General features: G+C 42.4%; 1 protein-coding gene and 1 long non-coding RNA gene across 5 annotated transcripts in view; one reads left to right on the forward strand and one right to left on the reverse strand.

Annotated features, from left to right (window-relative positions):
* LOC112982911 (vascular endothelial growth factor receptor kdr-like) overlaps window positions 1-12,362 on the forward strand; it is a 147,172-nt gene extending 134,810 nt beyond the window's left edge. For all 3 annotated transcript variants that reach the window (XM_064518089.1, XM_064518091.1, XM_064518090.1), the window contains one exon: window positions 6,682-12,362. In XM_064518089.1, the coding sequence (XP_064374159.1) occupies window positions 6,682-6,892 (211 nt within the window). In that variant the 3' untranslated portion in view covers window positions 6,893-12,362. The remainder of the gene's footprint in view (window positions 1-6,681) is intronic.
* LOC112982925 (uncharacterized) overlaps window positions 1-12,935 on the reverse strand; it is a 143,126-nt gene that overhangs the window by 26,392 nt on the left and 103,799 nt on the right. For both annotated transcript variants that reach the window (XR_010390988.1, XR_010390989.1), the window contains one exon: window positions 5,893-6,002. This is a non-coding gene — a long non-coding RNA (uncharacterized LOC112982925). The remainder of the gene's footprint in view (window positions 1-5,892; window positions 6,003-12,935) is intronic.

The raw sequence follows: 12,935 nt of genomic DNA on the forward strand, positions 1-12,935 counted from the left end.
CCCTTTCAAACAGTCTTTCTTTTCTAACACAAAACTGTTCAAAGGCTTAGCCTGTTTTCCAAACCAGGGTGGCTACATGTATTATTTTTGCCAAAAACTTGCTGTTTATTTATCTTGCACTCCTTTCTCTATCGACTTTAAAATTTGGCAACACTACACACCACAGAATGCCGGTGTCAAGAGTTTATTGAAGATCAATCTGATACTCTGGGCCTGGGAGCATTTTAGACAGGACAAGCCATTTCTGAGCTCTGAGCATTTTATCCTGCTGTAGTACAAAGCAGTAGCTGCAGTGAGAGACAGCACGAATGACCAGGATAACGACACTGGAGTTAGTATTCAAGGAAACACATTCAGCACAGAGGGGATGTAATGATGGGATGACTCTCGTGTCAGGTTTCTTCTCGTAATATTAACAGGCTACTGCCAAGCACTGCTTTAAAATTCTCCCGGAGACTCTTTAATCAAGTTATTGTTTAAAATTATAATAGGTTTGATATCTGCTTCGTTGTCCTCCCTTCATCCCCTTCCTCCCCCCTGGCCTGACCTGATTATCCTCAGTTGCTCTGAAATTACTTGACTAGCTCTGGCCCGGTCCCGTGACACCAGCTGGCCGAGGCGCAGCTGACGTGCTCTGGGCTCCGGACACTGCATCCAGATCACATCACCAAGGGCTCTGCCTTTGCCAAAGCCAGATCACATCACCAAGGGCTCTGCCTTTGCCAAAGCCAAACTGGGCCTCAGGCAGGAGTCAGCAATATTGAAACAAAATGATTCTGCCCAGCAGCATCAGGCATTCGTGCCCAAATGCGAGGAGCCCAAAGCAAACGTAATCGAGCAGAGTGAGCTAGAATCCTTTTGCAACATCTCAGAAAACTGAAATTTGGAAATAAGTCCACTCCACAGCGGAAGTTAGTTTCAGCAGATTTTTCTTTTTCAGTGATGAGCATGTTGGGGTAGCAAATGTAACTCCTGCAATGTCATGCAGTACCTTGCACAATGACCTGTCTTGAGCTTCCAAAGCACAAAGACCTTTGAATCGGTAGCTATTTGGAGAGTTATGTCAGCCAATTTTTTTCTAGGATTATTCTATACGCTTGTAGTGGCAAGGACCCAAAGGAGAACTATGAAAGGCCGTGGTTCCCAGCTTGGTTTTGATTGCAGTGCTTTTCATCTCCCTTGTTTTTCAAGTGCTGGAGCTAGTGTCAGAGACTTTCACTGTGGGTGGTTTAAATTTCAGGTAGCTGACCAACTTTGCCACACATGTGTACTTAATCGGTGGGTGACTTTGCCTTGTTAAAACTTCAGTTTAGCTGTATTTTGTGTTTAGAAATGTTTCAGAACAATGAATTCCTGATCCTAACCCCCGAGTTTCCCCTGACAGAGGATTACTGATGCATTGACACTGCCAGAGGGGATCCGAGTATTAAATTCCTACCACGCAGCACTCCTTGCAGAACGTATTAAAGCAAACTGTGAATCAATCATAACTATTAAAGGAAGAAGTAACCCTTCTATTTATTTCATTGCAGAAAAATTAAAAAATTAATCGTGTTACTCCATGCCTCATTAAATACCTATGAAAGCTGTTATAAGGCCCTGAAGCTGCTACATGTTATTACAAGATGTGGTCGTAAGACAAACTGCTATACTTGGCAAGGCTTAGCCCAATTTCTCATCTTCCCTAAACGCAGCTTCTAAACAGGTCTGGGATTTCTACACGGACATAATAGTCCATTAGCTTTTCCTACTGAGGGCAAGAGACTTGGGCATTTTACTGCAAAGCAATAAAAGCAGCTCCACAGCACTGGGAAGAAGTGCTGCGCCTTGTACCATAGTTCCTCATTGGCCAGGGTGATTTTGTTACAGTCCTCTCTCTCCCTCCGTGCTCCCCTTCAAGTCATTGACCCTGCGATGTAGGCTATTAGAAACTGGCTCCCTCTCACATAAAAAAACCCAGCCACAGTAATGATTTCCCAGCTCTTTGGTGATTTCAGTATTTTTCTCCATGTAACCAAAGTCACTGATTCATGGAGTGGGATGAAAAAGTCTCGTTAGGTCATTTAGGCCTTCTATTTCAGGATCATCCTCTGTGGCATCTTCTAAACAACTTTGACACTTCTCTGGAAAACCTAAAAAAGCTTGTGAAAGATTACTTAACATTCAGGCTGTCTTCCTTTGCCTGGTTTAATTCCTAGACTTTCCAGATTCATCAGTACCAGAATATCTGACAGAGCACAGTAAAAATGAGAACTGCAAAGGGCTCTCACTGCCCGCCCCACAGTACCCCACTAAAATGCACTTGCCCAAGCTTGTGGCTGGGTCTTGAGACCTGCTAACAATATTGTGGCCCCAGGCAGACACGTTACACGTGTGTGCAATGGCACCGAGCACGACCAGGCTCCTTGACACACTTCTCTTTACGGAGTGGGCAGGTTTTCAGTTACTAACACGGAGTCCACACCAGCAAGTTCCTTCCCCTCATGTGGTTTTACACCTAACAAACTCGACATTGGGATCAAGCTCAGGGACACTACAGAAACACAGCCTGAAGAGCAGGAGGATTTGCTGGTAATTATGAATGTCACTCTTAGCTGATTTGCTGCTACTGATATGCATTCTTCTCACCTTTCTGTATTAGCACCTCCAGTGCTTTCACTGGTTTTGTACTTCCATCCTTAAAGCTCCCCAGTTTGTAGGTATCTTACTGGAAGAGCAGAGTCTGGTGCTGTGCCTAGGCCAGCTGCAGCCTCTGTATGAAGTAGGGCTGAAGCCAGCTCACCACCTTCTGTGAAATATGTTTCTCCAACCAGCACCACATATGAAGGTGCACATCATCAAAGAGGGACCTTTTGGTTACAATGTCCCTTTGAGGCCAGGAAATGACAGCATTCAGACTCTCATCTCTCCCCTTATCCTGCCCCAAATGGCGCATGTTCTTGCAAGGACAAAATCAAGTTTTCAGAGTGGTCATTGCGTGAAATGTGACCAGCTTGGGTCAGTGAGCAAATGTGGCTTAGCGGAGGCTCACAGTCCCCACACACCTGATCTTCAGCACTGTGCTGCAGTGAGAATACTAAAAGCCAAGTGCTGACTGGACTGAGACATTCACAGTTATGAACAGATTTACCAAAACTGAGTATCACTTTCTTTCTATCTCCTCCTGCAGCAGCAGCAGTCAGAAGCGAGGTAGAGGCAGATTTAGTGCAAGGAAATATCTTTTTGAGCAGTGTAATGCCAATCCACGAAAAGCACTGCATCAAATAACAGCTAGCTTTTAACAAAATTATTTAATTCTGTAACCGTTATTAACTTTTGGGGCTATATAATTCTGTGATTAATCAAACTGAATGCCTTGGGTCAGAAAATGCTCATCTGTGGAGCTCAGGGAGGATTTTTCTCCCTTCTACAGGACAGTACAATTGGCTCAGAGCATAAAGGGGTTTTTGCTTTCCTCTGAAGCATCGAGTACTGACCACTGCCTGAGGCGAGATACAGATGGACTCACTGTCTGATTCAGTGTGGCAGTTTCTATGAAGCAAACGGGATTTCAAGGACAGACAGAACAGGGAAGCTGCAGCCTGGTTTTCCAATACGCACTCCAAGCATATGCACATTTCTCTGTTGCTGAGCAAGAACAGAGCAGAATGAAGTGCCAGTAAATATAGAGCATTAAGGGAAAAATGCAAACACCCTTGGATAGCTTTAATTTAGGCAATGTATTTAGAATGAAAGGAACAGTTTTGAAAGTTAATTGCATTTTGGTCTGCTGTAAGATGGCTAATGACAAAACTTGCTTCTGACCTAACTCATCAGCTTTCTGCCTTTGGAGCAAATATTAAATGTCAGTGTTTAAGAACCCTTCTTCAAACACCAGCGTGATTTCAGCGATAGGCAGAGTCATTCCCAGATCCAATCTCCTGACCTAGAGGGGCAGAAACCTAACAAGAACACTTGCTGGGAGTCTACATGGGTCTGAAAATTTCCCATTGTGTGGCCAAACCAAACCCTAATAACATTTCTTTTCTCCAGCTCTCTGAGACATGCAGGCTGGGGGCCAAGTTAAACAGATACTTTCAAGCTTCTCCCTGTCTCCACTGACAACTTTAATACCTGCCAAATTAGAAGCCAGAGCATCCATGGAATTGGCTGACACGAATCAATAGGACTAAGCAACAAAATGAAAAATATATAAATAAACAATGAAGCAAAGTGGTGGTTCTGCTGCTTATGCAAGGGAAGAATTTATCTACAGAGAAAGTGGGTATATGCAGAAAGGGACAGCTACCAAATGTATGGTATATAGGAGAAATTTTCACCCACATTTTTCTCTGGACAAAGAGGAAAAATTTAGATTGTAAAATGAGAGTGTGCTACATTGTTGGAGCTCTCAGGGTTACTATTTTTTTAGATTTTCTGCCACCCAGGTTTGATTTCAATGCCATGGGCAGGTCTAAGAGTGCACTAATGTTGGCCTTAATCTATAATCTCTGTCTTTGCATTCTAGAAGTCCCAGGAACCCCAGTTTATTTTAGAAGTGCAGGAGATGGCTGCCTGTCTCTTACAGCGCAGAGGTCCTGGGTTCATTTCCCAGGGGCCAAGCTGGAGATACAAACATTCTGTGAAGAGCCACCATCTCATGCTAAAATCAGGCCAACTATAAAGTAGCCAATCTCCCTTTGCAGCTGATGAGAGTTACAGCTGTTTATGTTATGTCTGAATTTGGCTGAACATCTACATTAGCTCATGGCTTAGAATGAATGGCTTCATGGACTCTGATATACAGAATATCACCCACTCCACAGACTTCCCCAAGAGGAGAACTACAGGGATGGATGATTCACAGAGGTTGTTGCACTACAGGTGGTTAAATGTGGCTGTAGACAGATTCATAGACCAGTGTTTTACCCTAGCCAATGCACTGCACACCATGCATGTGTGCAATCCACGCACACTCGTGACCTTTCCAGAAACAGCAAGATTTTAAATGAAGATACCAACACCAATTCTGTCAGCCAGAATGCAAATACCTGCAGCTCATTGGAAACTTGAACCTTTGGGCAGGTTCCAGGTTCAGAGGCAAGATAACACAACTTCTAAGGTCACAGTAACATAACCCAGCAGGGCATATTTATTTACCCCTTCAGGTGAAAGGAGCTGTGCCTGCTGTATATTACAACTCTGTCATACCCAGCATCAAGTCTGCAATGCTCTTAAGTCTGCAATGGTTTTCTCTGCTGTAACATCTACAAAAACATAACGGTGCAGACAGCTGGTGTCTTGGACCTACTACTTTTCCTATTCACCATTTTTGTCCCCCGTCCTCCAATTACTGTGTCTCTCTCTTAGCTATTGCTTTACATTTCCTGGAGCAGGAACTGGCTTTGCTTTCTTTGTAAAGCACCCAGCACTCTGAACCCTGATCTACTGTTGGAGTCTGTAGGCACAGCAGCAATACAAACAAATAAAATAATTGTAATGAGTAATATGATTATTTGATGAACTGTTGATTATTTGGTTTTGTTTTAGGGTCATTAGAATGCAGCTTTATGCTCCTTTAAACACATGTGAAAGAGAGACTCAAATTGCTTGACTACTGTCTAATCGTAAATTCTCCCAGGCACATTCATGAGTCATTCTGAACTGAGACATGAGCAATGCCATAATCAGTCTGTGAGTGTGGCTTATCCCAAAGAGATGCAGGTTAAATGGTCCTAAGCAAAGCAGAGAAGCTCAAAAGACCATTCTCAGGTTGGGATCCTTATCAGAACCAATTCTAAATTATCCAGACATCTTCCAAAATATTCCTCAGATGGAAGATAACAGGCTTAACAAACCATGATTTTTAAGGCAGCCTCTAACAGAAAGTACCTTTTTGTTCACAAAGCTTACCTTTCCTCAAGGTCACCTCGTGATACAAATCCTCTCCAGGGTTCTCCCACTTTCACCATTGGGGTTGCTCTAAGCAATATAAGTTGCTTCTCTCCCACTGTCTGCATCACCTATAATAAGAGAAGACAGCAGAAAATGAAACTTGGCTCTCTTTTAATAACATCAGTTACAGGCCAGCAGTTATAATGTTGAAAAGCACTGCTCTTCACTGGCATGCTGCACAGTAATTTTAAAGGGCTAAAGAATATTTTAATATTTTTATTAATAGTTTTTATTAATAAATATTTTAATAAAGAGATTTTGCCCTACACTGCCTGGTTCAATACACACTTTTGCTTTCAGTATTATTTTAAATTAGAGTCTGTCATAGATTAGTCATTAATTCATCTTGTATTATACTTAAAGAAAAGTCATAGCCTTAAGTTTTGATTTCAGAAAAGTCAGATTTTATGGACTTGTCAGAACAAGAGAGAATATTGTTGTATGTATAGAACAGGAGCAATTATAACTAAGGTGTACACAGTGTTGTGAAAACTGGTAAGCTAAAAAAACATGGCATCAGGACTTCTGGATTCACTCTCAAATCTACTTTTGATACATTCAGTTATTTGGAATACCTAATTCAGTTCCCCTATTATCAAATCTGTAAAATGTCACTGTCTTACAGGGTGCTGCAAAGTTGAATTCAAATGATTTTTATATCTTTAAAATTAATTTTGATCATTAATTACAGACAGAGGCAAAACCTTATGAAGGCAGGGTCAATATGTTACACTTTGTTCTCAACAGGCGGAGAGCTGTTAGCAAGAGCAAAGAATCCATACTATCCGACCATGAGCGTGAGGCTGTCAAGTACCAGCCGGCAGTACAGGTTGAAGAGGACACCATGGACTTCACACTGGAAGACTCTGTTCTCCTTCCTATGGATCCAAACCTGGAGTGCCACAGCCCACCTCCAGATTACAACTCCGTCATTCACTACTCTGCCCCGCCAGTGTAATCAGCCCAAGCTGAGCCAGGGCCCCTTGTGCCTCTCTTAACAGCGCTAAATTCCCATATGCCTCCATGCCTGGGGAAAGAGGCTGGGTAGAACGAGAAGGGAAATCTGACTGCACGCTGGTTCACGTGTTTCTTCTGGCACATCCCTGATGTGAACGGAAACTTTGGGAGCACCCATCTTGCTACCTTTAGAGGCCTATTGCAACATACGCAGTAAATTAAAATGCTGTCCATCAGAATCATAAATAGGAGCTGCAACCCTGAACTGCTTCCACTCCTTCTTCCCCTAACTGAGGCTGTTCATTGGCACTTGCAGATTTACCAGGTCCTTCACTCACTTTTTACTCTGTATGAGTCACCAAGAGTCACAGCAAGCTAGAGTGGAAGCAGGATTGGTTCTGCTGGCCTTGCATGCGTCCTGCAAGGATCCTGCAGTATGACACTGTAAAGGATCAGCTGAAAACAACAGCCACAAACCCTAACATTTTGGTTTTGGAGAAAATCCAAAATTACAACATTTTTCTTAACTTGGGATCTCACCCTTCCTAAATGGTTTTGAAATACCCAAAATATTTTTGTTACAATTTGCAATTTATTTTCCCTGCCTACAGGACCCGTTCTTAAGATGACACAGCACGCACAAAGCAGATAGCACTCACGTATCAAGGCACAGGCTGGTCTCTTAGGCTTTCAGGGCACACAGTGTGACTAAATCTGTTTCCCTGTGTTTTCTCCTTGTCAAAACAGCAATTTATTTTAGGATGCATGCAATAGGGAACCTTGATTGAGATGCATCTTTAACAATTGCAAGGCATCGTCGATGCCTTAAATAAGAACCTGCTAAGCTTAAATAAACAGGATTTCCCAGCACACATGCACATATTTATGCGAGTGTGCATACAACGCCCTGTAACAACAGAGTTACACATATAAATGTGCATACACTCTTGAGGTGCCTGCAGTGTAGCAGCAATTTTGTGTTTCCCTTCTGGAGACAGATTTTCTTTTTTTAAAAAAAAAAGCACTTCCTCTGGATTCCCTCACAGATGCCACACAGTTTGATCTCGGGAACACTAGTCCATGCTAAACTGTGAGCATATGTGATACATATTTTTCCCCAACTGTCTCGCCAAGGTAAATATTGGTATGAAATGAAATGCCCTCTGCATCCAAGCCCTTCACGGTTAAGTCAAAGCTTTTTTTCACATTCTAATCATACAGACCGAACGGATCAAAAATCCTCACGCTGGAGAAATTCAAGATGTGTTACCCCAGCACCCAAAAGCCGTGCGGGGTAGGGACTGCTGGCCTGCAAGGTGGCCTGCATAGGACCCAGGTCCCATGCATACCCCTGTCTTTCTCACAGCAGCTTCACAAGTAAGCAAATAATTCTTGTCATTTAATGTGCTATGAAAGAATCAGAGCTGACTTCAGAAAACTGGAAGGGATAAAGTATCTAGGTTCCCAAGCCTAAAAAGCAAGGATGAGAAAGATGTTCATTCACAGTCAAACCTATAACCTGCTAAATTGTAAACACAGGTCTGCATAGAAACTTCTCTCTGTGCACAGCTCCTTCCAAGGTCTGCACAACCCTTTGCTTTCGTTCTTAGGCTTGACACTCTGATTTGACTTCTTCAGAGAGAAAGAGTTTCTCTTCAGGACTACAAACTAAAGGAAGAAAAAAAAATCCAGCGCTTGCAAAACAATCATTTTACCTTGGTGAAGACAGCCTAAATGTTCTTGCAGCAGTGAAGAAAACATTTCTGGAAGATCAGTTAGAGTTGGTTACATTGCAATAAACATGAAAAATGCCTCAGGTATTATCAAAGGGGAAAACAAAACTCCAAGCCCCATACCATGTTAACTGTGAACGCTAAAGCATCTGAAGAAAGGGCTCTTGGAACTGCACCTCCGGGTCTCCTCAGCTTCAGATTTGACCTATTAAAGAAATCACCTGCAGTAACTCAAGAGCCCCTCCTTTATAGTGGACCTGCTAAAAAGTTGTGGTCTGTAGTTGCTTTATGGTCATTTTTGCACTTCTTTGTATTTTAGTACCTATGTATTAACTAGAGCTGGTCAAATAACAGAAGAAACTACTGGAAAATAATTCATCTAATGAGCCGCAGTTAGCTCATTCTATCAGTTTTTCATCAAATAGGAAATTAACTATCTATAGCTCTCATCAAATAGTAAATCGCTTCTTTTGGAAATAATTTATTCACATGACAAAATGTAAAAAAATGTGCATACGGTTTATCTGGCTGTACTGTTAAAGGCATCACTATGAGATGGTCTGTTATTGCGCCTTGCTCTGTAGCTTATGAAAGCGACAGTGTGTAAAAACCTTTGCTTTTAAACTTTAAAATAAGAACATATAGGGAAAAACCTGCAAGTACGCTCTCTAGTTTGGAAAAGAACGGGAAACACTGCTGTGTGAACTATGTGCTTCCAAGAGAGCTGAGCATATTTTCTTTCCTGCTTATTGAGGACAAGATGTAGATGTTTCTCTGAACCCGGAGGAGTATGAAGGGTGTTCCCTGAGCGGGACCTAAGAGGACGCTCCAACAGAGCACCGCTAGCCAGACCATCCCTTCTGGCTCCCAGTAACACCTCTCAGCCTTTCCTACTTCGTGTGAGATGATCTGAAAACACAGTGCAGGCCCGCGCGCTCGAGACACATTTTAAAACACAGGCTGTGTTGACAGCCCCCGGAGAGCTGAGGGCTCCTCTGCAGCGACAAAACTAACGGCTGTCTTGAGCAGTACCGATGGCCACTTCTTCAGAGCCACAGATACCCTCCAGACCCGTGAAGCTGGCTGTCAAGTGTCCCGAAAATGGCACGCGGCTGATGGTTGGGCAGCCGTTTCCAACATCTGTTCTGGGAGGAAGGTTCTTCCTGCTTATGGTAAATGCAACGAGCAAAAATATCGCCTGAAAATTATTATTGAACATATGTCTTCTATTTTATTTACTAATATTTTGTTTGTCCTTTTCTCTCCTCCCTTAATTTAATTATTGTTCTTTTCTTACAACGATGTATATAGTTTACCCAGTAGACACAAATATAGCAATTCATTTATGTGGTAATATTTGTCCTGTTTTACTCAGATGAGAAAGAGATACCCTCATATAACAGATTTATGTATCTTTACTAAACATTTCACTAATGCTTGCAGGCCAGGCTCCAGTTTACAGTACCCTACTAGTGCCATTTCATAGCAATTCCCCTTTTGGCCAGAAGTATCTCTGGCTCTCACTTATTCCCATTATTTTCTTTAGCTTCAGTTAGGAAACAGGGATCTAGAGGAATCTGGCAGGTTTATCTCATTACTGGAAGTGTCACCGTGCAGCTCAAGGTAAAGGAGAGGAATTTCACTGCCTCTGTTTTAACTCAAGACCGGTCTGTTGGCTACAGCAAGAGAAGGGGCTAAACTGCTTAAATGACGTAACATTTGATTACTGTTTTTTCTGACTTCTCAGGGATTCCTATTTGACTCCTGTCAGCCATCTGCTTTCTCTAATCTGAGCGAGCTCAATGATACCTGATATCAGCAAGTACCTTTTTCTTCCTTAATAGCACTTCCTCCTACTGCTCATTTCCCTTGCAACCCCAGAGAACTAGAGCAAAGGGACTCAGCACCTACCAGAGAAAAGTAGGGTCTTCTCCCCAACAACCACCTGCTATGCAGGAGTCCAGGCAAGGATAAGGTGCCTTCCCCTGCATGCTACTGTTCAGGCTGGTGTTTATGACAGCCTGGTTTCCTACCTCCTCTTTTTTCTACTTTCCATGTATTTCTTCATACCTGATGTTCTTCACAGTCCCTCCGATGATTGGTTTTCTCTGCCTTTTGACCAAGAGTAGGTATACAGCTAGCTTCACCCCGCTATCTCCTGTGTGCTCTATTCTTGCAGAGGCTGAATTAGATAATCTAAAGCAAGCTTTTTTCACCTTAAAAATGTTTCTAATATAAGCAAGGGAAACTAGTCTATATTGCTTTGTCTGGAAGCCTCTCTGTATCTTTCCCTGACCAAGAGGAGCTTCTCTTCTGTTATATCAGTATTTGATACCTGGAGCAAGTCAAAGGTTGCTGTGTATCTGTCTGAATCTCATCTTTCTCTTAGCCCTTTCTCAAACAATTTGGTTTCTCTTTGGTTCTTCCAAGTCATCCTCATCCTCACCAGGATGCTGGGTCTGCACCATCTGCCCAGGATATCAAGGAAGGTTAGATAAAAATATGAAGTCTTTCTGAATAATAGTCTCGAACAAAACCACTGAAATTTGAACTACGTTCAGGGCTGCCTGCAGGTTTAAATTCTCCTGGTTGCCTGCTGGTATAAACTGCTCTGCTTCACACTAAGATGAACACTTCTCTTCAGTTTGCTCGGCAATTGTGTAGAATAATGTAGAGTAAGTAAGGCCAGGCACTTTACTCCTTATATTTAGGCTCTTGTATACTGTAGGAATGTCCATTGGCATTTGAGCTTGTAACTGGCCAGCCAACACCTTATGACTTGTCTTCTCAAGGACCCTTCATGTTGAACGCTGGCACTGCCTTATCATGTCCTATCTTGCTCTGAAAATTTCATATGGCCCCATTCCAGTTTAAGGCTGTGCTCCTGGGTCAATGGTCTCTAGCGCCCTGCAGCACCAACCGGACAACACCAGGAAACAATCGGTTGCAGGGAAACATCACCAGCTGGTAGCTCCAGAACAAGGGAAAGCACTGCAGGGTTTTTCTGAACCCAGGAGCTAGCCAGGATCAGCAGCATATTCAAAGCTCAGCCTATATTTTTTTCTTATGATAAAGTAGACGGAAAATACAGAAGGTACCACTATTTCCTTAGTCCCTCCCTACAAGTAGTAATAGCCAAACCCTGGGATCCATATTCCTTTTTTCACACTACTGCCTACGTAATGACCCCAGCACCATCTTATGCAAGTAAAATTCAGGGGAGCCTTCCAGATTCTTGACCCTATCACGAATCGGTCAGAGAGTGTCTAGAATGTAAGTGTTTAGCCCAAGCGCTGGCTTGTTTGTTTGACGTACGTATGTTTTCATAACGTGTTAACGCAGAAAACTTGCTAGATTGGGTCCTTTGGGACCCCAAGCAAATATGACGCCATACGGGCCGTGGTTACAGGAAGACTAGTGTGGAATGCAGTCGGCAGTGTCCCATTGTCCTGCCTTGTAATCCTGTTTCACAACAGCCAGAACATCCTTATTACTCCCTTCATTTTTCCTTAGACCTTGAGCTGTCACAGCAGCTAATGAAAACTGGGAAAACCCAATAACCGGGGACTTAAATAAAATAAACTAAGTGCCATGTAATACTCAAAACACTAAGAAATGTTTGTCTGCCCTGTTCCTGTCTGTCTGAAGAATGTATGCACTGAAAACTCTTTCTTATGTAGTCAAAAATTGTATTGTATCTATTAACCCCAAAATAAAAAGATTCTATATTTATACAGCCATGGGCTCCTTTGTGTCATCTCTTGGCTTGTGAAGTGTTGGCCTTGAAGCAGAATATAAATAAATAATGCAACAGTTTTGAGAGATTTTTTTCAAGGCATAATCTTGTATTAATTTCCACAGGGGGTTCAAAACTCAGGACATGAACCTGCTACACTGTCATTGCTCAGAGATACCTAGCTGCTACATTTGCTTAAAAGATTCAGAGATCTGGGAAAGTGTCAGCCCAATTTGATGGAGAAATCCACAAATCCAGCTGCTGCCAAGAACGGTCCGTGAAACACAAGAGACGGTAGTCTTGTTACCGAATCAATGAGACTACTGTAATAGAATCACAGTTATGCTTTCTAAATAAAAGCCACGTTCACCAAAGCACATCAGCACTTAAGAGTGTGAATATAATTTACAGAACATGATAGTATTTGCACTTGTTCAGGTCTAAAACTTCAGAAAGAGTATTTAATTTAATTTGCAATAATATTCTAAAAAGAGAACAAGTAAATATTTTCCAGTGCACAGCCAAGATGATGATGTCGAATTTTCACTTGAATGAAATCTGCACTGCTGAAATAT

Source organism: Dromaius novaehollandiae, chromosome 11 (genome assembly GCF_036370855.1).
Source record: "Dromaius novaehollandiae isolate bDroNov1 chromosome 11, bDroNov1.hap1, whole genome shotgun sequence".
Classification (NCBI taxonomy): Eukaryota; Metazoa; Chordata; class Aves; order Casuariiformes; family Dromaiidae; genus Dromaius; species Dromaius novaehollandiae.